The sequence below is a fragment of the Primulina huaijiensis genome, chromosome 11, assembly GCF_012295235.1.
Source record: "Primulina huaijiensis isolate GDHJ02 chromosome 11, ASM1229523v2, whole genome shotgun sequence".
In the NCBI taxonomy this organism is placed as follows: Eukaryota; Viridiplantae; Streptophyta; class Magnoliopsida; order Lamiales; family Gesneriaceae; genus Primulina; species Primulina huaijiensis.
Window position 1 is genome coordinate 21,407,058 of NC_133316.1, and position 23,358 is coordinate 21,430,415.

The window sequence follows — 23,358 nt, forward strand, 5'->3', positions numbered from 1 at the left end:
ATATATGTATTACATAAATAAAGGTAATAAATATTCTTATACTGTTGATGCTACTTATTAATAATTGCATCTTAATTAGTTACTAATAGCGTCCCCAAGGTTTTCTTACCTCCTATACATGACAAAATCCTCAAAAGATCGAAAGAGATCAGATTAAGAAGAGAGAAACTATTTCAAATTCAGCTAACATCAGTCAACTATAAAGGTATCTTTTATCTCTTCTCTCGAGGGAAAAAAAACTCATCATTTCGGTAGCTGTAGATTGGATCACTCCTCAAAAAACAAGATGGCAGATGATGAAATTTTCACTCAGAATCCGATCGGTGGATCCATGAATCCTCCTTTAGCTAAGAAGAAGAGAAGTCTTCCAGGAACCCCGGGTGGATTTTCATTTATTTATCTTGTTTTCTTGATCCTTGAATCCTTTTTTTTTTTATCTTCCTTGTACACACGGATATATGTACATATTCAAGAATTATTATTTTACAGATCCTGAAGCTGAAGTCATAGCTTTATCACCGAAGACTCTAATGGCAACCAACAGATTCTTGTGTGAAATATGTGGCAAAGGGTTTCAAAGGGATCAAAATCTTCAACTTCACAGAAGAGGGCATAATCTTCCATGGAAGTTGAAGCAAAGGACCAGCAAAGAAGTCAGAAAGCGAGTTTACGTCTGCCCCGAAAAGACGTGCGTTCACCACCATCCCTCTAGGGCTCTTGGAGATTTAACAGGCATCAAGAAGCACTTCTGCCGGAAGCATGGTGAGAAGAAATGGAAGTGCGAAAAGTGCTCCAAACGTTATGCAGTTCAGTCGGATTGGAAGGCTCACTCCAAGACTTGTGGCACCAGGGAATACAAATGTGATTGTGGGGCTATTTTTTCTAGGTATGTTTTCATGCTTCTTGATTTTTTTAGGGGTTTAGATTAGATGTATGTTTATATTTCATGCACAGCTCGGTACTTTAATTTACGTTTTTTTTTTCCCTTCTTGATGTGCGACGATTGTGGGTTTTCATGCCTCTGCATATTTCATTTGTTAAATTAATGAAATTTTTACATCTAATTAAGTTTGTAGTTTTTCGTAGAATTTATTATCGTATAGATTGTATTACTAACATGGTATTTCTTGTTTAATTTTGTGTTTGTAGGAGAGATAGCTTCATAACTCATAGGGCATTTTGTGATGCCTTAGCAGAAGAAACAGCTAGAATTACAGCCTCCTCTCACATGAACATCCACGCATCTGCAAATATGAACTATCAATTTGTTGGCGCTTCATCACTAGGTCCAACACCTTGCATGGGACAGAATTTCCCTCCAGTTTTCAAGCCAATCTCGAGCAACGATCCAAACATCGACATAGTCCCAAGAGGCTTATCTATTTGGAACATGACTCAAAATTCAGGCCAAACTCAAGATTATACACCCAGAAATCTTGAAGAAATGCATCAGTTGGGAATCAACCATGTAAGTTTAGGAACAATGAACAGTTTCAGTACCCATGATTCACTCATCACAAATCCGTGCTCAAATCCTCCACAAATATCTAATTTTAGCCATTTGAATTGGGATTTCGGGAGCAAGGTTACTTCAAACGGAACTCAAAACTTGACCAATGATCACTCCCTCCCTTTAAGCACAAGCGCCATTAAAGATGTTAGTGTCCAATCTTTGTTTAGCACTCAACACCAAATTATAAGTAATCGTCCATCATCTGCAACCATGTCTGCTACAGCTTTACTACAGAGAGCTGCTCAAATTGGGGCCACTACAACTGATCCTTCGATCCTAGGAAAATTTGGATTCAAATCCAATGACAGTATTATTACAGTTCAAGAAAATAGCTTCAGTCAAGTGTGTGGCGCAAGTTCAGTTAGTGGTGAGCTTGTGAGTGCTGAGGAGAATGGTATTTCTGCCTTAAAACAGCGTCAAATGTACCCCTCCAAACGCCACCGCATGACGAATGAGGAGATTTCAGCGGGAGAAACAAGGGATTTTCTTGGAGTTGGGATCCGTTCTCTTTGTCAACCACCATCAATCAATGGATGGACATGATTCTTGAAACAGTACTACTACAAAATGACAGGCATCGGGGACAAAATAACATGTTGTTCATTAGCATCATCACCAATGGATTTTGATGGTTTTACAAATGACTTTAAGGTTAATATCAGAGATGGAAATAAAAGTGGCGTACTACTACTACTTTGATGCTGAGAGAGAATATGTTGGATAAAGAAAAAAAGGGGAGGAATTTAGTATTTGCAAACTTTGCAGAGAAAAAGGTGGCATTGAGTGGTGAATGAAAGCTAAAAGATGCCAAAAGAATTAATAGAAATTTAAAAATAAAAAGTTCTAAAGTTACTTGAGGAAGAGTAGATCCATGCATATTCTATTGAACCCGTGAAGGATGTTCCCTTTGAGAAGCGTGACTATTTTTTTTTGGTTAAAAGTGGGCATCTGTAGTGGAGGAAAAGGGAGGAGACCTTTTGGACTCCATTATTGCTATGTTGTTATCTTTACTCAAACTCAAATAGCAAAGCCCAGTTCTGGTTTAGCTTGTGCTACTTAATAATTATAGATCTCCTTGTAATAAATTTAGCAGATATATATGTTGTGCTTCTTATATTAATTTCAGAATTATCGATACTTAAAACTGTTTGGCGTTGAATATCTGTCTTCTTTGACTGTGAGTTAAAATGCAAGAACAATATTATTGGTGTTGCCATAACAATTAACAAGTCAAAGCCCTTAAAAGGAGTTTGATTTCTTGCCACTTTTGGCCAAATATCGAGACCACAAACATTTACTCAATTTCATCACTCATTTGTTTTTCATTTCTAGTTTCTTTGGATCTCCTCCGGACCAATTAACATTAAAACACTTGTAAAGTTCAAGAAATCTGTTGAATGTAAAATTCACCGGAAAATATAGAACAAGTGACCATAAAAATAGAACAATGTTTTTTTTTGTTGGTATTTTATCGTTTAATTTTATTACTTTTTCGAACATGAATAAAAATTTTATGATCCTGATCTATAATTTGAACTCTAATTATAATTCAAAATCTTGTCATTAGTTATTTCCTAAAAAGAAAAAAAATCTGGTCATTAGTTTTTTAAAATATGAGATGGGCTTGGACCGGATCCTAATAATTAAATTGAAAGTTTATTGAAACGTCAAGCCCAAAGCCCAATACAAATCCCTCCACACTGTAATTCTACGAACTTCCGGGGTAGCCAAACGAAAAGGGTTTTTAGAAAAATGAAATTTACAGACTCCCCGGTGATCGAGTTGTCCGTGAATGACACGCGCCTCTCTTTCCAGCAAGACAACGGATCGATGCACGTCGGCACCTCCGTCTGGCCTTGCTCTTTGGTTCTCGTTAAGTTTGCTGAGCGCTGGTTGACGTGTCCCGCTGGCGACACGAGTCCTAACCCTTACTCTTCCCTTTTAAACTTCACTAGCAAGCGCGGGGTTGAGCTAGGCACCGGATGCGGCGTCGCAGCCATGGGCCTCTACTTGCTCGGACTGCACGACATTGTTCTGACAGACATCGCTCCGGTCATGCCGGCGTTGAAGCGCAACCTGAAGCGAAACAAGCCGGTGTTGAAGAAAAACCTGAAGACAGCGCAACTGTATTGGGAGAACGAGGAGCAGATGAAGTCGTTGAAGCCGCCGTTTGATTTCGTGATCGCAACGGACGTTGTTTACATTGAGAAGACTGTGGGGCCGTTGATCCAGGCTATGGAGGGTTTGCTGTCGGACAACGGCGTCGTATTGCTGGGGTACCAGGTGAGGTCTCCCGAAGCGCACAAGTTGTTCTGGGAAATGTGTGCGGTGGTGTTTGAGGTGGAGAAAATCCCTCACGAGCATTTGCATCCCGAATACGCCTACGAGGAGACTGACGTTTATGTTTTGAGGAAGAGGAAGAAGAAAACAGAGGAGTTGGATTCTTGAACAAATCTCGAATTCCGTAAGAAAATTGTTATTTATCAAACACAAGTTCTCAACTTAGTGTGATATGATCGTATGATTGAAATGTTTGGTTTGGAATTGATGATGAAAATGGGGGGAGAAATCACTTCATATTGCTATAAAATTGCCTTTGTATCAATAATCCTTATTACTTATCAAAATGTGTGTAAATGTGAAGTCTTTAGCTGTTTCCTACGATAGATTGGGAATTTTGTTCATTTATCTGTCTTGTCCTTATTGTTAATCGAGAGAATTGCTGGAAAATTTTCCTACTATTTAAAGCCATGTTATGATATCTGCCGAAAATTAAAAGGAAAAGGCCTATTCGAAGGTTTCCTTCATGTTTTATGGTTGTACAGTTCAGAATCAGATCTCTAACCCGGTAGGCGCTGGTACGTGTAAATTTGAGAGAATTGATAATGTAGTTTTTGTCATATGTTTCTAGACTCAATCCGAAATCTATAACTGTATAGATATATCTTGATGACTACTAAGATGTGGAAATTCGTTGAGAATTCGTTTCGATTTGGGGAAGTATCGAAGGGCTGATTTATATTAATTTCATGTTGAGATGAATTAGAAATTCACCACATTTACACGAAAAATAGCTTATTTGGAATTTGAAATTTGCTGTCAAGTGATTTCCTAGACGACCAATAAATTTGTTATCATGGATTTGAAAATCCCTTGGTTCAAATAAATAAATTCAAATGCAACTTCAGAATGCATTCCAAATAATCGAAACAAGAGCAAGAAGGTGACAAAGGAGGGTCAATCTTCCATTAGTACACAAATACTACAGGACAATAGACCTTGAGAAGGAAATTTGTTTTCAGTGTGTTATTCTGAATATCTCACATTTACTCGATCCATTTTATGGTTGTTAAAATTGAGTTCTGAGTAACCACGATGTAATGTCGTGTGATATCTTCCGTAAGAAAATTTCTGTGTTCATTGAATTAAAATTTCTTGTGACGGTGGGAACCCATAAATTCTAAGACAACCCATGTTAATCTAAAATTTTGATGTATGAAACTTCTTTTAATTGGAGATTGAAATCTTGTATATATGTTCTGAAAAAAGCCAGAAAACTTTAATAGTCATTTTCTATTTTAGAGGGGCATGAGGGGTTGTACTCGTACCCGACGACTTGTAGGGCATAATTTTGCCCCGTCTGAAAGGGGCACGCACCTGCGTTGAACTTTGGAAAGATGAGACCCAGTTACACCATTAGCAATCTGGGTCGGTGGTTGTTAAAATTGACCGCTGAAAGCACCAAGTCCAGAGGCTACCAAGCTAGTGAAGTGACACTTCACTTGCAATTTTTTTCCAAGTCAATCGAATGAAATGGAAACCAATGTGATTATCCACGGTTTTCAATCAAAAAATTTGTTCAAACTCGTGCAAAATATCATAGCGTCCATATATACTCCACTGAATTACCATGCCTTGCCTTGAGGACTCAAATCTTCCAATCAATTTGAATGTAGCTTTAATCAAATTTAAGTATCACTATTTCTCGAAGAAATCAGATTCTTAATTGGAAAGAGTGTGTATATATATATATATTCATATCAATCTTCCATCGTCACATTCCTCTCCACAAAAAGAGGGGAGTATCTTAGTGTCTTTTTCTGCTATGTTGGGCATGCAAGCGCTTGATTCTTGCAGCATATTCACAACTCTACGCATAGAAGGCCGGTTATTCGGGAGGGATCTGATACAGAGTAGCCCGATGTCAAGTACCTTACAAATGTGTTCTTTAAATCTTGAATCAAGATTTGGATCAAGAACGTGTTCCACTCCTTTCCGATCCAATATAGCACAAATCCATGCTGGTAAATCTTTCTCCCCGAATTCTCGATCAATCGGCCGTCTCCCTGTAACCAGCTCAAGTATGACTATACCAAAGCTGTATATGTCACTCTTTTCATTCACATGAAGAGTGTAAGCATATTCTGAAACGGGTATTATATGTTAGCTAGGACTGAACATTACCCTAAGATGTAAGCTTAATGAAAGACTGTAAATTATGTAAATACCTGGTGCAATATAACCACAGGAGCCAGCAATAACGGACATGGACTCGACCCCCCTGCTAACAGCTTTAACAAACTTGGCAACTCCAAAATCCGATAGCTTTGCTCCAAAATCTTCGTCCAACAGTATATTGTTGGATTTTACATCTCTGTGCACGATCGGGGGAACACAATCATTNTGAAACCATTAATATATATTACTCTTAAAATTTTAAATGTTTAGCATTTCATATATTTTTAACTTATTACAATAAGTTTCACTCATCACTGCCATCATAATNTTTTGTGTTTGTAGGAGAGATAGCTTCATAACTCATAGGGCATTTTGTGATGCCTTAGCAGAAGAAACAGCTAGAATTACAGCCTCCTCTCACATGAACATCCACGCATCTGCAAATATGAACTATCAATTTGTTGGCGCTTCATCACTAGGTCCAACACCTTGCATGGGACAGAATTTCCCTCCAGTTTTCAAGCCAATCTCGAGCAACGATCCAAACATCGACATAGTCCCAAGAGGCTTATCTATTTGGAACATGACTCAAAATTCAGGCCAAACTCAAGATTATACACCCAGAAATCTTGAAGAAATGCATCAGTTGGGAATCAACCATGTAAGTTTAGGAACAATGAACAGTTTCAGTACCCATGATTCACTCATCACAAATCCGTGCTCAAATCCTCCACAAATATCTAATTTTAGCCATTTGAATTGGGATTTCGGGAGCAAGGTTACTTCAAACGGAACTCAAAACTTGACCAATGATCACTCCCTCCCTTTAAGCACAAGCGCCATTAAAGATGTTAGTGTCCAATCTTTGTTTAGCACTCAACACCAAATTATAAGTAATCGTCCATCATCTGCAACCATGTCTGCTACAGCTTTACTACAGAGAGCTGCTCAAATTGGGGCCACTACAACTGATCCTTCGATCCTAGGAAAATTTGGATTCAAATCCAATGACAGTATTATTACAGTTCAAGAAAATAGCTTCAGTCAAGTGTGTGGCGCAAGTTCAGTTAGTGGTGAGCTTGTGAGTGCTGAGGAGAATGGTATTTCTGCCTTAAAACAGCGTCAAATGTACCCCTCCAAACGCCACCGCATGACGAATGAGGAGATTTCAGCGGGAGAAACAAGGGATTTTCTTGGAGTTGGGATCCGTTCTCTTTGTCAACCACCATCAATCAATGGATGGACATGATTCTTGAAACAGTACTACTACAAAATGACAGGCATCGGGGACAAAATAACATGTTGTTCATTAGCATCATCACCAATGGATTTTGATGGTTTTACAAATGACTTTAAGGTTAATATCAGAGATGGAAATAAAAGTGGCGTACTACTACTACTTTGATGCTGAGAGAGAATATGTTGGATAAAGAAAAAAAGGGGAGGAATTTAGTATTTGCAAACTTTGCAGAGAAAAAGGTGGCATTGAGTGGTGAATGAAAGCTAAAAGATGCCAAAAGAATTAATAGAAATTTAAAAATAAAAAGTTCTAAAGTTACTTGAGGAAGAGTAGATCCATGCATATTCTATTGAACCCGTGAAGGATGTTCCCTTTGAGAAGCGTGACTATTTTTTTTTGGTTAAAAGTGGGCATCTGTAGTGGAGGAAAAGGGAGGAGACCTTTTGGACTCCATTATTGCTATGTTGTTATCTTTACTCAAACTCAAATAGCAAAGCCCAGTTCTGGTTTAGCTTGTGCTACTTAATAATTATAGATCTCCTTGTAATAAATTTAGCAGATATATATGTTGTGCTTCTTATATTAATTTCAGAATTATCGATACTTAAAACTGTTTGGCGTTGAATATCTGTCTTCTTTGACTGTGAGTTAAAATGCAAGAACAATATTATTGGTGTTGCCATAACAATTAACAAGTCAAAGCCCTTAAAAGGAGTTTGATTTCTTGCCACTTTTGGCCAAATATCGAGACCACAAACATTTACTCAATTTCATCACTCATTTGTTTTTCATTTCTAGTTTCTTTGGATCTCCTCCGGACCAATTAACATTAAAACACTTGTAAAGTTCAAGAAATCTGTTGAATGTAAAATTCACCGGAAAATATAGAACAAGTGACCATAAAAATAGAACAATGTTTTTTTTTGTTGGTATTTTATCGTTTAATTTTATTACTTTTTCGAACATGAATAAAAATTTTATGATCCTGATCTATAATTTGAACTCTAATTATAATTCAAAATCTTGTCATTAGTTATTTCCTAAAAAGAAAAAAAATCTGGTCATTAGTTTTTTAAAATATGAGATGGGCTTGGACCGGATCCTAATAATTAAATTGAAAGTTTATTGAAACGTCAAGCCCAAAGCCCAATACAAATCCCTCCACACTGTAATTCTACGAACTTCCGGGGTAGCCAAACGAAAAGGGTTTTTAGAAAAATGAAATTTACAGACTCCCCGGTGATCGAGTTGTCCGTGAATGACACGCGCCTCTCTTTCCAGCAAGACAACGGATCGATGCACGTCGGCACCTCCGTCTGGCCTTGCTCTTTGGTTCTCGTTAAGTTTGCTGAGCGCTGGTTGACGTGTCCCGCTGGCGACACGAGTCCTAACCCTTACTCTTCCCTTTTAAACTTCACTAGCAAGCGCGGGGTTGAGCTAGGCACCGGATGCGGCGTCGCAGCCATGGGCCTCTACTTGCTCGGACTGCACGACATTGTTCTGACAGACATCGCTCCGGTCATGCCGGCGTTGAAGCGCAACCTGAAGCGAAACAAGCCGGTGTTGAAGAAAAACCTGAAGACAGCGCAACTGTATTGGGAGAACGAGGAGCAGATGAAGTCGTTGAAGCCGCCGTTTGATTTCGTGATCGCAACGGACGTTGTTTACATTGAGAAGACTGTGGGGCCGTTGATCCAGGCTATGGAGGGTTTGCTGTCGGACAACGGCGTCGTATTGCTGGGGTACCAGGTGAGGTCTCCCGAAGCGCACAAGTTGTTCTGGGAAATGTGTGCGGTGGTGTTTGAGGTGGAGAAAATCCCTCACGAGCATTTGCATCCCGAATACGCCTACGAGGAGACTGACGTTTATGTTTTGAGGAAGAGGAAGAAGAAAACAGAGGAGTTGGATTCTTGAACAAATCTCGAATTCCGTAAGAAAATTGTTATTTATCAAACACAAGTTCTCAACTTAGTGTGATATGATCGTATGATTGAAATGTTTGGTTTGGAATTGATGATGAAAATGGGGGGAGAAATCACTTCATATTGCTATAAAATTGCCTTTGTATCAATAATCCTTATTACTTATCAAAATGTGTGTAAATGTGAAGTCTTTAGCTGTTTCCTACGATAGATTGGGAATTTTGTTCATTTATCTGTCTTGTCCTTATTGTTAATCGAGAGAATTGCTGGAAAATTTTCCTACTATTTAAAGCCATGTTATGATATCTGCCGAAAATTAAAAGGAAAAGGCCTATTCGAAGGTTTCCTTCATGTTTTATGGTTGTACAGTTCAGAATCAGATCTCTAACCCGGTAGGCGCTGGTACGTGTAAATTTGAGAGAATTGATAATGTAGTTTTTGTCATATGTTTCTAGACTCAATCCGAAATCTATAACTGTATAGATATATCTTGATGACTACTAAGATGTGGAAATTCGTTGAGAATTCGTTTCGATTTGGGGAAGTATCGAAGGGCTGATTTATATTAATTTCATGTTGAGATGAATTAGAAATTCACCACATTTACACGAAAAATAGCTTATTTGGAATTTGAAATTTGCTGTCAAGTGATTTCCTAGACGACCAATAAATTTGTTATCATGGATTTGAAAATCCCTTGGTTCAAATAAATAAATTCAAATGCAACTTCAGAATGCATTCCAAATAATCGAAACAAGAGCAAGAAGGTGACAAAGGAGGGTCAATCTTCCATTAGTACACAAATACTACAGGACAATAGACCTTGAGAAGGAAATTTGTTTTCAGTGTGTTATTCTGAATATCTCACATTTACTCGATCCATTTTATGGTTGTTAAAATTGAGTTCTGAGTAACCACGATGTAATGTCGTGTGATATCTTCCGTAAGAAAATTTCTGTGTTCATTGAATTAAAATTTCTTGTGACGGTGGGAACCCATAAATTCTAAGACAACCCATGTTAATCTAAAATTTTGATGTATGAAACTTCTTTTAATTGGAGATTGAAATCTTGTATATATGTTCTGAAAAAAGCCAGAAAACTTTAATAGTCATTTTCTATTTTAGAGGGGCATGAGGGGTTGTACTCGTACCCGACGACTTGTAGGGCATAATTTTGCCCCGTCTGAAAGGGGCACGCACCTGCGTTGAACTTTGGAAAGATGAGACCCAGTTACACCATTAGCAATCTGGGTCGGTGGTTGTTAAAATTGACCGCTGAAAGCACCAAGTCCAGAGGCTACCAAGCTAGTGAAGTGACACTTCACTTGCAATTTTTTTCCAAGTCAATCGAATGAAATGGAAACCAATGTGATTATCCACGGTTTTCAATCAAAAAATTTGTTCAAACTCGTGCAAAATATCATAGCGTCCATATATACTCCACTGAATTACCATGCCTTGCCTTGAGGACTCAAATCTTCCAATCAATTTGAATGTAGCTTTAATCAAATTTAAGTATCACTATTTCTCGAAGAAATCAGATTCTTAATTGGAAAGAGTGTGTATATATATATATATTCATATCAATCTTCCATCGTCACATTCCTCTCCACAAAAAGAGGGGAGTATCTTAGTGTCTTTTTCTGCTATGTTGGGCATGCAAGCGCTTGATTCTTGCAGCATATTCACAACTCTACGCATAGAAGGCCGGTTATTCGGGAGGGATCTGATACAGAGTAGCCCGATGTCAAGTACCTTACAAATGTGTTCTTTAAATCTTGAATCAAGATTTGGATCAAGAACGTGTTCCACTCCTTTCCGATCCAATATAGCACAAATCCATGCTGGTAAATCTTTCTCCCCGAATTCTCGATCAATCGGCCGTCTCCCTGTAACCAGCTCAAGTATGACTATACCAAAGCTGTATATGTCACTCTTTTCATTCACATGAAGAGTGTAAGCATATTCTGAAACGGGTATTATATGTTAGCTAGGACTGAACATTACCCTAAGATGTAAGCTTAATGAAAGACTGTAAATTATGTAAATACCTGGTGCAATATAACCACAGGAGCCAGCAATAACGGACATGGACTCGACCCCCCTGCTAACAGCTTTAACAAACTTGGCAACTCCAAAATCCGATAGCTTTGCTCCAAAATCTTCGTCCAACAGTATATTGTTGGATTTTACATCTCTGTGCACGATCGGGGGAACACAATCATTGTGCAAATACGAGAGCCCTTCAGCAGAATCCAAGGCAATCTTGAACCTCATTGGCCAATCCAACAATCTATGCTCATTACTATGCAGTAAATCTCCTAAGCTCCCATTAGGCATATATTCATAGACCAGAAGCTTACAATTAGCCGCATTGCAACAACACCACAGTCTGACAATATTCTTGTGCCTGATTTGCCCAAGCGTCTCAACTTCAGCTTCGAATTCTCCTTTATCAGAACTGACAACACCAAAACCAGTTCCATCCTTGTTTTGTCGACCCCAGAGCTTCTTAATGGCAACTGTCTCTCCATTTTGAAGAACAGCTTTGTACACTTTTCCAGAGGCACCAACACCGATCACGTTGTCTTCTTTAAGACAATCGTTTATTTCGAATTCACTGAAGCAGAGCTTATGGAAAGATGTCCATTTTGTTATAGTGGCCCCTCTTTGCATTTTCTTTATGCTCTTGTATTTCAACCCAAACCAAACAACCCCAACAAGGAAAACAACTACAGCTGTTCCATAAATAAACCTTAGCATCCACAAAAAAACTTGGTTTCTGTTTCCATTTTTGGGTTTGCAATAACTGCCATCATCGATACACAGACCTGGATTACCAAGAAAGCTGTCCCTGTACACCCCCTTAGCGAAAAGAGGAGGTATATTACCTGAAAGTTGATTATATGATAAATTTAACGCATTGAGCTTCAGATTCTGCAGTGAGATTGGAACCGGTCCAATAAAGCTATTCCATGAAAGATCAAGATAATTAAGCAACGGCAGATTCCCAAGTTCATCAGGGATATCACCAGATAATCGATTGTTAGCCAAATTAAGCTCATACAGTTCCTTCATGGATTCGGTTCTCTTCGGAAGTCCACCAGTTAGTTCATTGTTACTAAGATCGAGCCTCCCAAGTTGCCCTAAGTTCACTATGGAACCAGGGATTCCCCCAGTAAACTCATTATCACTTGCTGAAAACTCGACCAAATTCTCCAACGACCCAATTTCGTAAGGTATTCTCCCGGAAAATCTGTTCTTGGATATCAAAAGGGTAGCTAGATTTTTTGCACCATAAATCGTTGGTGAAATACTTCCTGAAAAAGCATTGCCGTAGAGATCCAGCAAGTATACGTTAGGCAAGCTCCAGAACTCAGCAGGAATTTCACCGTAAAGCTGGTTGTTTCGCATTCTAATCCGGCTTAAATTCTGGCATTTCCCAACATTCTCCGGAATATTCCCTGAGAATGCATTATTGATCAAAACTAACTGCTCTAAAGCACCACTATGGCATAAAAACTCCGGTATGGGGCCGGATAGGTTGTTGTTTGACACATCCAAAGTTTGCAAAGCCGAGTTCTTGCCTAGTTCATGCGGTAAGGATCCTGTGATTCGGTTTCCAAACAATTTGAGTTCATATAGGTTTGCAGACTTAGCAATGCTAGCAGGGATCAGACCCTCAAGATTGTTCTCGAATAAGTTCAAAGACTCCAGAGGTAACTCACAAAGATCAGCAGGAATCATTCCAGAAAATTTATTCATTGAAGCGTCAAATCTTTTTAAATCAGTCAAATTAGACCACCCCGTTGGCAGATTCGCATTAAAAAGGTTGCTATAAAGCTCGATTTGCACAAGGCTCTTGAGCTGAGATATAAAACTTGGTAGTGATCCTGAGAGTGCATTACTGGCCAAATCAAAATTCCTGAGTCGATTCAGCCGGCTGAAACTCTCTGGAATCGAGCCAACCAAATGACAATCAGTGAGCCAAAGCTCTTCAAGATTCGTCAAGTTTCCGAATTCTGGAGGAAGGTGACCAGGTGAAAAGGGATTGTACGCCAACACGAGAAATTTTAGGCTCGTTATATTACCAAGAGCAGCAGGGATGGTGTCATTTAGCAGATTCTCAGCGAGTATAAGAGTCTCGAGCTGCCGGAAGTGCCCGAGATTTGCTGGCAACGAGCCGGAAAAATTGTTTGCCGCTAAATTTAGGTATCTGCAACAAAATATCACAGAAGCATATGATTATAAATTAGAAAATTCTACAATATTTTTGAAATTTCAAGACCAAAATTTTAATCCAAATCCCATGCGTCATTTTTCTAAAAGTTAAAATTTTTTAATCCCGATTTCCTTATTAATGATGACGGCAGAAGTCGGTCCAGCAGTAGTTAATAACACTTAATGATAGGCAACTCCCAATAGAAACATCAAACATGGCAACCCCACGAAACAAATGTCATGGATGTCATTAGAAAAAAAATTGACAGATCCATCCACGAAAAAAAATATGTGAAATCATACACACATACTGAAAAAATCAACGAAAAAAGTCATAGATATTCAAATTAATTTTGATTATTCCCAAGGCATCGATCTCATTGAAAAAAGGCCAACTGCACAAAAATTGACCCCACCCTTCGAATGTTTACAGACTGAAAAATAATATTGATTAAAGTTTCTGTTAATTTTTCAAGCAATTAATCAAACAGCTGCGAAACCAAAAGTACTGTACCTACCTGAGAAACCGGAGTTCGGATAGAGTATAAGGAATGGGACCAACGAGAATATTCTCGGATAGGTCAAGGTACGTGAGGTTCAGGCAAGAGGAAATGGAAAGGGGAAGCGAAGAGCCGATGGAGTTGTTGGCAAGAGAAAGCGAGGAGAGAGAAGGTAGGCTGCAGATGGAGACGGGGAAAGAACCGTAGAGAGAAGCACCGGAGAGATGGACCGACACGACAGAGTTTTGGTCGTTGCACTTAACTCCGGTCCAGTTACACGGGGTGGCATCCCGGTCGGACCAGCCGGAGAGAGAACCGGCCGGGTCGGATATCGAAAGCTTCACCGTTTGGAGGAGTGATCCTTCTTGATTCAAGGCATCAAGATTGAGAACTAGAGCTAGAGCATGGAATAAGAGGAACGAAACTGAGATTTTCGCTTGCATGGCTGGCTACCTGTGATGATAAAAAAAAATGTGCTCATGCAAAGAGAAGGGAATCAAGAAGATATGAGTTGGAATTGGGGAGTGATTAGCGGACTGAATTTATGGGAAACTTGAAGGTGAAAGTGATGCTAAGTGCTAACAAGTGTCGTTCTTCTGGGAAAGAACACATCAAGAACATATTCTTTAGTGCAAGGAAACGGGATAATTGCGTGGTGATGTAGAGATTTGTGGGAGTACAATGGAAGAAAAGCGTGAGGTGTTTTTGTAGTTTAATGGGGGAATATGGGGAAAAGAAGTGTGAAAATTCTTATGGGGAAGAACAGAAAGGATTTGAATGGCGAGCGGGTTGTTAAACGTGAGAGTGGATTTTCAAAAGTGTGGGGTCTGTTTCTTTTTGTTTTGCTTTGGATTGGGTTGGCTTTAATGGTCATTCTCTTGGATTTTTCAAATTCGCGATGCGAGTGTGTCACTTTTGTGTATGCACGTTTTATAAGTAGTATTATATTTTACATGTTATTTAGTTTATAATAGGGATGTAAAATAATCTAATCGGATTGAATATTAGTAAAAATTTAAAGTTTGATGGCTTGATTTAAGTATATTCGAGCTCGAAATTTTGTTAGAAAAATTGCTCGAGTTCGGCTCCAAATCTTCAAACTTATTCACAACAATGAAAGTTCGAAAATTCGAAACGTCCGAAAATTCAAAATGTATATAATTATATTATATTAATAAAATATTAAGTCTCGCGAGCAACTCGCGAACTATCAAACAAAATAATTTTGACTTGAGTTTGGTTCGAAGAAGTTCGAACACGTTTGATTTCGATAAATTCTAATACAAATAAAATATTTATCGAGTTAGTTTTCGAAAAATTCGCGAACTGACTCGATTTATTTGCATTAGTGACTAGTCCCACTTAATTGATGAATAACATTTACTATAATATTATTTTTTCTTCCGTCAAACCACAATGAAAAGGGAAGGATATTTTATTAATCGATAAAAAAAATTTATATTTTAAACTCATTAAAACTTTATTGAAATTGCAATTAATTTTCTTTGTCTATATAGGACAAATCACCGGGAGTGACGGAGTGAATGGGTTAGGCGTAGTTTATGTTTACCAAATTTTTCTAAACTAAATCAAAAAATTTCCATGTCTCTAAAGTCTCAATCTGGGCCAAGATCTCAAATGTCACACCCATATAAAACCTCCCTGTCAAAATAAATAAATAAATAAATAATAATAATAATAAGTAGGATGAACTTTCAAGTTTGAACATTTAATTAATATGATGAACCGCTTGTCGTTTTTATTAAAAATTATAATTAATGAAAATAATATAACTCTTATATTTTTAAATTATACAACAGTTCAAGTATCATGTTTCGATTTATCTACCTGTCAATTACAATTATTGCACCCAATAATATCTCTCACAATAATTTTACTTCTTGCAATCAATGTATCGAACTCATGATCTTGACTCTGATATCAATTGTAGGAACGAGTATTTGTCATATTGCAAAAAGTTACATCTAATGATAAAATTCAACTATAATATTTTTAAACTGTATAACAACTCAAACACCACATTTCGATTACTCAATAAACATTATTTTAAGTATGTAAACAACAAAATAAGACCCAAGTCCTCTTTATCAAATAAAATCCATAGTTACATGGTTATTTTGGTGATATTCAACCTGAATGAATTCAAATGTATCAAGTAATTAAATTTGAGTTTGGATGTGGAAACTCAAACAGTAATATGACCAAAATTAACTTATTTTTCTAGTATTTTTAGAAATTTCATTTAATATTTCCAGATTTCCATTTCGGATAATTAAATTTCAAATGGAAATGCTAAATTATATATATATTATATTAAATTGTTATAAAGTCTCCAAAGTGTGATGTAATAGTATTTGACTAATACGAAGCAAAGTAAAGATGAAGGGGACTCGACCAGAGCGGTCAACAATCCACGTAGATCTATTTTAAACAATTTTTCATTTTACAACTGGCAATAATTCATGTCGGCGATTTTCTTTTTTTCTTTTTTAAAAAATATTATGTGAAAGACATTATTAATAAATCTATCATCAATTTATTTTTACTGACACTATAATGCATACAGATTGTGAATAATTATTTATAATCACATATTATAAGTCGGAATTATATTCTTAAATACTTCTTATTTTTTAATAGACCATAAAAATTGGATGGGCCCGTGATAATAGTGGTTCACTATGGAGAAGACATCCCTCTAATGTGTAGGGATATCTACATGATATATATTAAATTCTATGAAATGACATTATTGTCCTCATTTCTCAAGCATTGGGATTTAAATTAGTTTTAGATATTCCTTCGAAAAAAATTGCTATTGATATTGTGTTAGGACATACATAATTTATATAATTTTAAAAATATATTTTTGTTATTAAAATTTAAAACTAAATAGTTAGTATTAAAATGAATCTATACTATTTACTAAACTTGAGATATTTCGAAATTTCGCCAATAATTTATTTTAAAATATCCATAATCAAATTATAAACTCATGAAACAATAAAAAATATTAAAACGCAAAATATAAATAAAATAAATATATAAAAAAAAGTGAAAAACGAACTAGCGTATTGGACATATCAAATTAAAAATTTAAAATATATTAGATTATTTGATAAATAATTTATTTATAATTGTTTTATGACAATGAAACATATATATACATACACGCGCGCACACACACACACACATATATATACTTGCATATAAGAATTGAGATATGCAAGTGCATGATCTCGATAACAATGAAAAATAAAGTTTTTATGATAAGGTTAATTTTGTCATTACAATCTAATATATAAATTTAATCACTCTTATGAAAATCATACCAAACATTAAATATAATATCATACATCTTATTTATCCTTAACTTATCATTATATTATATATCACATGTTTATCCTATCATGTGTACCAAACTATGACTAAATAGCTATCTAATATGAAATAGATATTGTTTTATTTTATTTTTTATTTAAAAAATTGTTGTGGTAGTTTTTGAAATAGAAATAAAGTATTGTAAATTTTTAAAAGAAAGATACAGAAAACCGAACAGAAACCAACAAACGAGACGGTCTCACGGGTCGTATTTTGTGTGAGACGGATCTCTTATTTGGGTCATACATGAAAAAGTATTAATTTTTATGCTAAGAGTATTACTTTTTATTGTGAATATCGGTAGGATTGACCAGTTTCACAAATAAAGATTCGTGAAACCGTCTCACAAGCGACATGCTCTTTGTTTAAACATCACATAAAGCTTATGGCGTAATTGTTTCTTGGAAAGCTAATATGATTTATCGGTTCCATCAACTAATTTAAGACTGGTGAAATAGTTAAACAAATTTTCCATTAAGAATGTAAATATTCAATGTGGAAGCGTTCAGAATTTTAAAAGCCAATTACTTACCACTTACTTAATTAATTGGTTTGTCGTTTTTAATTAATGACTTAGCTTTTATTGTAATTAATTAGTGCTGTTTATACCACTAATTAGGTAGATAGTATCGATAAAATATTAAAAATTTAATTACATGCAAAAAGAAAAATCAGATGGTTCATATCGCCTATACTTCTTCCATTTGACAGTTACTTCTCTTATCAAGTTTTAAAATTATAAGCTTTCAAGAGAGGTAAATGTCAAATATATATTAAAGTGTAGGGAAAATGAACTAAATTACCCAAAAATAACCATCAAATTGAATGTGTGACTTAATTTGTAATTATTCATTTTTTGGTTAATTAATGCTATTTTTTATTAAATTTATTCGTTTTAGTTTTTTATTCCTGTCAAGTGTAAACAACATACAAATAAAATTTCTAATTTTTCGTTATCGTAGGTAATTGTATGCAAATCACTTACTGCATCACGTTATCAAATTTTATAGTGATTTTATCACTCAATTATATACATTAACTTGTAGAAAAATAAAAAAGTTTAGATTAGATTAAAATCATGTTTTGTCATGTAACTAATTGCACATTTCTCGTTTTTTTGTTGTTCTGTCGTATAATTCATGATTTTAGTCTATTAATTATATTTTTAATTCAATTTTAGTTTTTTTATCGAAAGGTTTACGTGAGTCAGAAAATGATGTTGTGATGCCGAAAATTACATATGTAGATCCGGACATTGCTAACGTGTCTATAACAATCAACACTCATGTCTAAAATGACTAAAATTGAAGAAAAAAATACAAATTTGTGAAGTAAAATCATGAATTTGATATCATGACCTAAATGAAAACATGAAAGTTACAAGCCACGATATATCTGTGTATGTGAACTTTTCTTTAACCTAATATTGTAGGAAATGTTCCACGTCTGTACATATTTTTCCCAAAGTCGTGAATATAAATTATTTGACAGCAATAAAAATTAAAATAGTTAAATTTAGAAGTTAATAGCTTATGGTCCAGAAGTGATGGGAAAATCAAAACGGTCAAGAACCCTACGAATGTTCTGGTTAACAACCAAAATAAAAAAACTCCATATTTATTTGATAGATTATATTTATATTAGTGTCTCTCAAACATTTATAAATCTCATTAAACATGTTTTAAAACCCATTCAAAACTCCTTTTTGTAACTAATTGCGAGCCTTAATTATATCTTGTGTTCAAAGGACCATATCCATTTTACTCTTCAAAACTTCACGTTTCATGCATGCAAAAATCTGGAGAAACAATATCAAAACCTTGGTTGGATCCATTTGATGGAAGATTAAATCCTAAGAAAACATAGAAATTTAAGCTCTGAACATTAACAGAAAGAACATCGTTACAGATATATATAGCAATGGGAGAAGAAACAAAAACAAATGAAGATCTGCAATTGCATCTCCTGGAGGAGCAAGCGGCGGCGGCACCTTCAAAACCAGAAAAAACTCCGACTCAAAAGGCTGTCCGGAAAGCCTTCAAGGGCACCGCCCACCTCGCTAATCTGCTGCCCACAGGCTCCGTGATGGCTTTCCAGGTAATGTCGCCTGTTTTCACACATGAAGGCAAATGCAAATCATTCGTCAGCCAAACCACCACCATCGCCCTTCTTGCCGTTTGCACCATCTCATGCTTCCTTCTGTGTTTCACCGACAGTTTCAGAGATGGAAGGGGAAAGGTACTAACACACATGAATACACACGCACACACAAACATATATGCGGTGGCTGGCTGTCATTCCGAAAATCTAGTCGCGAGTTAATACATTTTTGGATAAATTTTTAGAAATTTTCCTATAAAATAATGCTAAAACTTAAAAATTTCCTCCAATGTTGTGCCCTGATAGAGCTAGATTCAATTTTGAATGATCCACAATGTCGTGTGTAGCTATTAATGATTTTAAAAACTAAATCGTCGTACTGAATTCTCTTGTCAATCACTCAAACATTACAACAACATTTTAACGTTGAATGCTATTTAAAAAATGCAATATGTTTTTCCGTTTATTCTCTTTCGTGTACGTTGGCTAAAATTTTCGTCAGTATCCCGAACCAAAATTCGCCTATTTTCCTTTGAAAAGGTAAGGTACGGAGTTGCCACTTTCCGTGGGCTCTGGATCATCGACGGCTCAGCCAGGCTTCCACCGGAGGAGGCTGCAAAATATAGGGTGGGTATCGTGGACTTTATTCATGCCTTATTGTCCATTCTGGTGTTCGGAGCGGTGGCCATGTTCGATAAGAATGTGATCAGTTGCTTCTATCCAACGCCGTCGGAGGAGGCCGTCGAACTTTTGACGGCGTTGCCCGTGACGGTGGGAGTGATTTGTAGCCTGTTGTTCGTTCTTTTCCCTACCAAGCGACACGGAATTGGCTTTCCTCTCTCACGCCTTTAATTTTTCTTTTTCAAGAATGCTCAATTATTTTTTATATATATTTTTCTCATATTATATTATTTGGAGGAATGTTTCAATAGTTAATTTTTTCGATCTTATATGTAGTAAGCATGATTAAAAAAAAAATAAGGTTGTTTAAATAATTATTTGGTATATCTCGTTTTGTACTTGTCAGCATGGTTTAATTTGGCGTGGATGACTATACATTTCCTGATTATACATCTTTATTTCATCTAATTTTGACTCAAATTCTACAGGTTTAGATCGATCCAGAGTTAAAAATTAGTATAATATGAAGCACACGGAAAAAATTGTTTTTATACAGAACACACAATCGAGCATATATTAATATTTCTTTTAAATTATATTTATTATGATAAATTTATTAAAATATATTTTTATAATCACTTTTATTAAATAAAACAAAGGTATTTTAAAAAAAATTGGAAAGGAAAATAAAATGTATTTATATTAACCAACATAAGTGGTATTTTGTTTGGTTTAATTTTGTGTTTTTCTAGACAGGCCTTTTGTTTTTGTGTTAAAAATTATTAAGTAATGTAAGTAATGTGGAGCATATAATAATATACAAACGTGATATATTAAATTTACTCATTAGGAGTATATAAACTTTAAAAAAAATAACAAATTGTAACACATTTAATTTTTTTAAAAATAAAAGGCTATCTTCTGTTGGCCCAAGAAACATACAAAGCCCACAAAGAGTAGTCATTCTATTGTGCAGCACCTCAACAATTTTAAACAGCTTATGGGGTGAAAGAATATACTCTAGTTTTTTTTCAAAAAAATCGTGAATTTGATCTCTCTCGAATTCACAGTTGCAGGGCTTCGATTTTCGTTATGGACAATGTGTAACTATATAAAAATAATTGTTTAAAACCTAAATCTAACCTTTATTATCTATAATCAATGAGTTGTAACTTTTTAGCAAAAACTTGTGTGAGACGATCTCACGGGTCGTATTTTGTGAGACAGAACTCTTATTTAGGTCATCCATGAAAAAAGTATTACTTTTTTATGCTAAGAGTATTACTTTTTATTGTCAATATCGATAGGATTAACCCGTCTCACAGATAAAGATTTGTGATACCGTCTCACAAAAAACTTACTCTAACCTTTTTTAACATGTATTTTTTTTTTTTTTGGATACATAAAAATGTTGGTAATCTCGATGTGGAGCCTACGCCTATCAATTCAACGTTGAAACCTAGAGAACTCCGCAAACCACAAGAATTTTTCAGCCCCTATCAAAAAAGATAATCGACATATTTTTTTTCTGTTAATTCTTTTTTCATATCCGAATACTATTTACAATCATGCTTGAATTTTTTCATAACTAAATGTCGTTTCTTGACAAGATATCATTGTTTATGAATGGAAACATTCGTGGATTGATTTAAGCCATAGAGTGAGAGTCTAATTGTTGATTTTATATTTGAAAAAGAGGCACTGAATCTTCAACTATCAAGACTGGATCTTATCAAAAGACATAGATGGACCATTAATTTTATTTAAAATCTGTTTTACGAATATATATAATTTTTATTATTAAAAAATTTATTAAATCATAAGGTCTCAAATCTCAATCAGAATTCATGTATGGGTTTTGCTACAGCAACAAAGTACGATGGAGAGTCTTATCCAGTTCAATAAATGCATCTAAAAATCACACGTTCATATTAAAGATAAATATGGAAAATTATCAAAATAGTTCTCTACATTTGCTTATTTTTTTATTTAAATCATCTTTGAAAATTTTCATTTGGAAGTTTTTCTTTTTTGAACATACAAGTGGTTTTTCTTTTTTCTTTTTCTTTTTCTTTTTTTTTTTAAAAACACATACAAGTGGTTAATATTGTTGAAAAATTATTTAAAAATGTGAAAAATATTTGTGTTGAAAATGTGAATGTTGAATGTTGAAAATTAGGTAAAATTAGGTGTTGAATATTGAAAATTAGTGTGTGATGATGTAGGTAATGATGTATTTTATTTTTGGATTATTTGTAAAAATTTTCTATAAATAGATCTCTCATTTATGAAGAAAATCACAATTGAATTGAGAGAAAAATATTATAAAGTGTGTAGTGTGATAATTTTAAGAGTTTGAGATTTTTACTTTTTACCATAAATTTTTACTTTTTCACAACAAATATAGCGTTTTAGAAGCTCAATAACCTACTTAAAGTCCGATTTTTTCATCCCACTCAGGAAAAGTTCTGTAAAGTCTGAATATTCGGGCACATTTTTACCCAGCTCAAAGTATGCCAACCTGAACAAAAACCAGAATGGCGATGAATGAAGTTCATTCCTTATAAAACTCTCGAACTATGTTTTACATGATAATGAACGAATCTCGAAGTAGGCATCTTTCAAATTCGTAAATTACTAAAGATAAGATAAAATCAATAGAATTTTAATATTTTAGGAAATTTTTCTTACTAGGGTTCTTCTCATACAAGCTATCCAGACCTTCTTAATTTTATAAATAACAGATATTCTCCATGATTTTACGTATTCACTCCTTACTTACATAAACACTATTATTCTCGCATACTCAAGTTTGTTCTCGAAACTTATTTAAACATTGAAAAGACAACTTTTTTTTTTAATGTCCTCTAACGTTTGTTGTCCGTATAGCTTTTACTCGGTTCAAACCCAATCAACAAAGCTCTGCTCGGTTCACTCCGTACCAATAAACTGGACTTGATTGTTTTAGCTCACCAAACCTAATCATAAGTACCTCAAATTTTTTATATCATCAAAAAGCTTGGTGAAGAAAAATAGTTTGCGACGNGACACTTTCTAAAAATATCATTTTTTTTATTTAAATATAAATTATCATGTCCACATCTCTTCAATTTTTTTCAAATAAAAATTAAGAATGCATATTACTTTATCATAAAGAAAAAACTCAATCACGCTTAAGTTTGAAGCTAGACAAAAACGATCCACTTAAGAGAAAAACAGAAAAAAGCAGTTAAACTGTGGTTTGATCGAATTAAACATAATTAATGCGTTTTATTAAGTGTGTTTAAGCAAATTAATAGCATATATTTATTTTTAAATTTTTTAATTTTGAAGGTATGTCTTTTTATTTTATAATAATAAATTAGGTTTATAATTTATAT

The 23,358-nt window shown here is 35.1% G+C and overlaps 7 protein-coding genes across 7 annotated transcripts; 5 read left to right on the forward strand and 2 right to left on the reverse strand.

Annotated features, from left to right (window-relative positions):
- The first annotated feature begins 99 nt into the window (after positions 1–99).
- Positions 100–2,609, forward strand: LOC140987110 (zinc finger protein MAGPIE-like). The gene is made up of 3 exons (XM_073455512.1): positions 100–380; positions 490–886; positions 1,150–2,609. The coding sequence occupies exons 1-3, from the start codon at positions 287–289 to the stop codon at positions 2,054–2,056; spliced, it is 1,398 nt and encodes a 465-aa protein (XP_073311613.1). The 5' UTR covers positions 100–286; the 3' UTR covers positions 2,057–2,609.
- A 609-nt stretch (positions 2,610–3,218) lies between these two features.
- On the forward strand, positions 3,219–4,197 carry LOC140987310 (uncharacterized). Its single transcript, XM_073455768.1, has one exon. It carries the CDS (start codon positions 3,266–3,268, stop codon positions 3,959–3,961), a length of 696 nt encoding a protein of 231 aa, XP_073311869.1. The 5' UTR covers positions 3,219–3,265; the 3' UTR covers positions 3,962–4,197.
- Positions 4,198–4,986: 789 nt separating this feature from the next.
- Positions 4,987–6,196, reverse strand: LOC140988731 (receptor-like protein kinase HSL1). The gene is made up of 2 exons (XM_073457787.1): positions 6,022–6,196; positions 4,987–5,937 (listed from the first exon to the last, which is right to left on the reverse strand). Exons 1-2 carry the CDS (start codon positions 6,059–6,061, stop codon positions 5,549–5,551), a joined length of 429 nt encoding a protein of 142 aa, XP_073313888.1. The 5' UTR covers positions 6,062–6,196; the 3' UTR covers positions 4,987–5,548.
- Positions 6,197–6,416: 220 nt separating this feature from the next.
- LOC140988481 (zinc finger protein MAGPIE-like) lies at positions 6,417–7,220 on the forward strand. The gene has a single exon (XM_073457489.1). The coding sequence runs from the start codon at positions 6,417–6,419 to the stop codon at positions 7,218–7,220; it is 804 nt and encodes a 267-aa protein (XP_073313590.1).
- Positions 7,221–8,382: 1,162 nt separating this feature from the next.
- Positions 8,383–9,361, forward strand: LOC140987321 (uncharacterized). The gene has a single exon (XM_073455780.1). The coding sequence runs from the start codon at positions 8,430–8,432 to the stop codon at positions 9,123–9,125; it is 696 nt and encodes a 231-aa protein (XP_073311881.1). The 5' UTR covers positions 8,383–8,429; the 3' UTR covers positions 9,126–9,361.
- An 838-nt stretch (positions 9,362–10,199) lies between these two features.
- On the reverse strand, positions 10,200–14,712 carry LOC140988019 (uncharacterized). Its single transcript, XM_073456857.1, has 3 exons — positions 13,874–14,712; positions 11,186–13,350; positions 10,200–11,101 (listed from the first exon to the last, which is right to left on the reverse strand). Exons 1-3 carry the CDS (start codon positions 14,296–14,298, stop codon positions 10,713–10,715), a joined length of 2,979 nt encoding a protein of 992 aa, XP_073312958.1. The 5' UTR covers positions 14,299–14,712; the 3' UTR covers positions 10,200–10,712.
- A 4,465-nt stretch (positions 14,713–19,177) lies between these two features.
- LOC140988482 (protein DMP7-like) lies at positions 19,178–20,209 on the forward strand. The gene is made up of 2 exons (XM_073457490.1): positions 19,178–19,495; positions 19,898–20,209. The coding sequence occupies exons 1-2, from the start codon at positions 19,178–19,180 to the stop codon at positions 20,207–20,209; spliced, it is 630 nt and encodes a 209-aa protein (XP_073313591.1).
- The last annotated feature ends 3,149 nt before the right edge of the window (positions 20,210–23,358 follow it).

Bases quoted from the DNA above. Each gene is read 5' to 3' on its own strand.
- LOC140988481 (XM_073457489.1), top strand. From the start codon at position 6,417: ATGAACTATCAATTTGTTGGCGCTTCATCACTAGGTCCAACACCTTGC.
- LOC140988019 (XM_073456857.1), bottom strand. From the start codon at position 14,298: ATGCAAGCGAAAATCTCAGTTTCGTTCCTCTTATTCCATGCTCTAGCT. The intron at 13,351-13,873 runs GTAGGTACAGTA...ATTTTGTTGCAG, and splicing joins TCCGAACTCCGGTTTCTCAG to ATACCTAAATTTAGCGGCAA. The intron at 11,102-11,185 runs GTATTTACATAA...TACCCGTTTCAG, and splicing joins CTGTGGTTATATTGCACCAG to AATATGCTTACACTCTTCAT.
- LOC140988731 (XM_073457787.1), bottom strand. From the start codon at position 6,061: ATGTCCGTTATTGCTGGCTCCTGTGGTTATATTGCACCAG. The intron at 5,938-6,021 runs GTATTTACATAA...TACCCGTTTCAG, and splicing joins CTGTGGTTATATTGCACCAG to AATATGCTTACACTCTTCAT.
- LOC140987110 (XM_073455512.1), top strand. From the start codon at position 287: ATGGCAGATGATGAAATTTTCACTCAGAATCCGATCGGTGGATCCATG. The intron at 381-489 runs GTGGATTTTCAT...ATTATTTTACAG, and splicing joins AAGTCTTCCAGGAACCCCGG to ATCCTGAAGCTGAAGTCATA. The intron at 887-1,149 runs GTATGTTTTCAT...TTGTGTTTGTAG, and splicing joins TGTGGGGCTATTTTTTCTAG to GAGAGATAGCTTCATAACTC.
- LOC140988482 (XM_073457490.1), top strand. From the start codon at position 19,178: ATGGGAGAAGAAACAAAAACAAATGAAGATCTGCAATTGCATCTCCTG. The intron at 19,496-19,897 runs GTACTAACACAC...TCCTTTGAAAAG, and splicing joins TCAGAGATGGAAGGGGAAAG to GTAAGGTACGGAGTTGCCAC.
- LOC140987310 (XM_073455768.1), top strand. From the start codon at position 3,266: ATGAAATTTACAGACTCCCCGGTGATCGAGTTGTCCGTGAATGACACG.
- LOC140987321 (XM_073455780.1), top strand. From the start codon at position 8,430: ATGAAATTTACAGACTCCCCGGTGATCGAGTTGTCCGTGAATGACACG.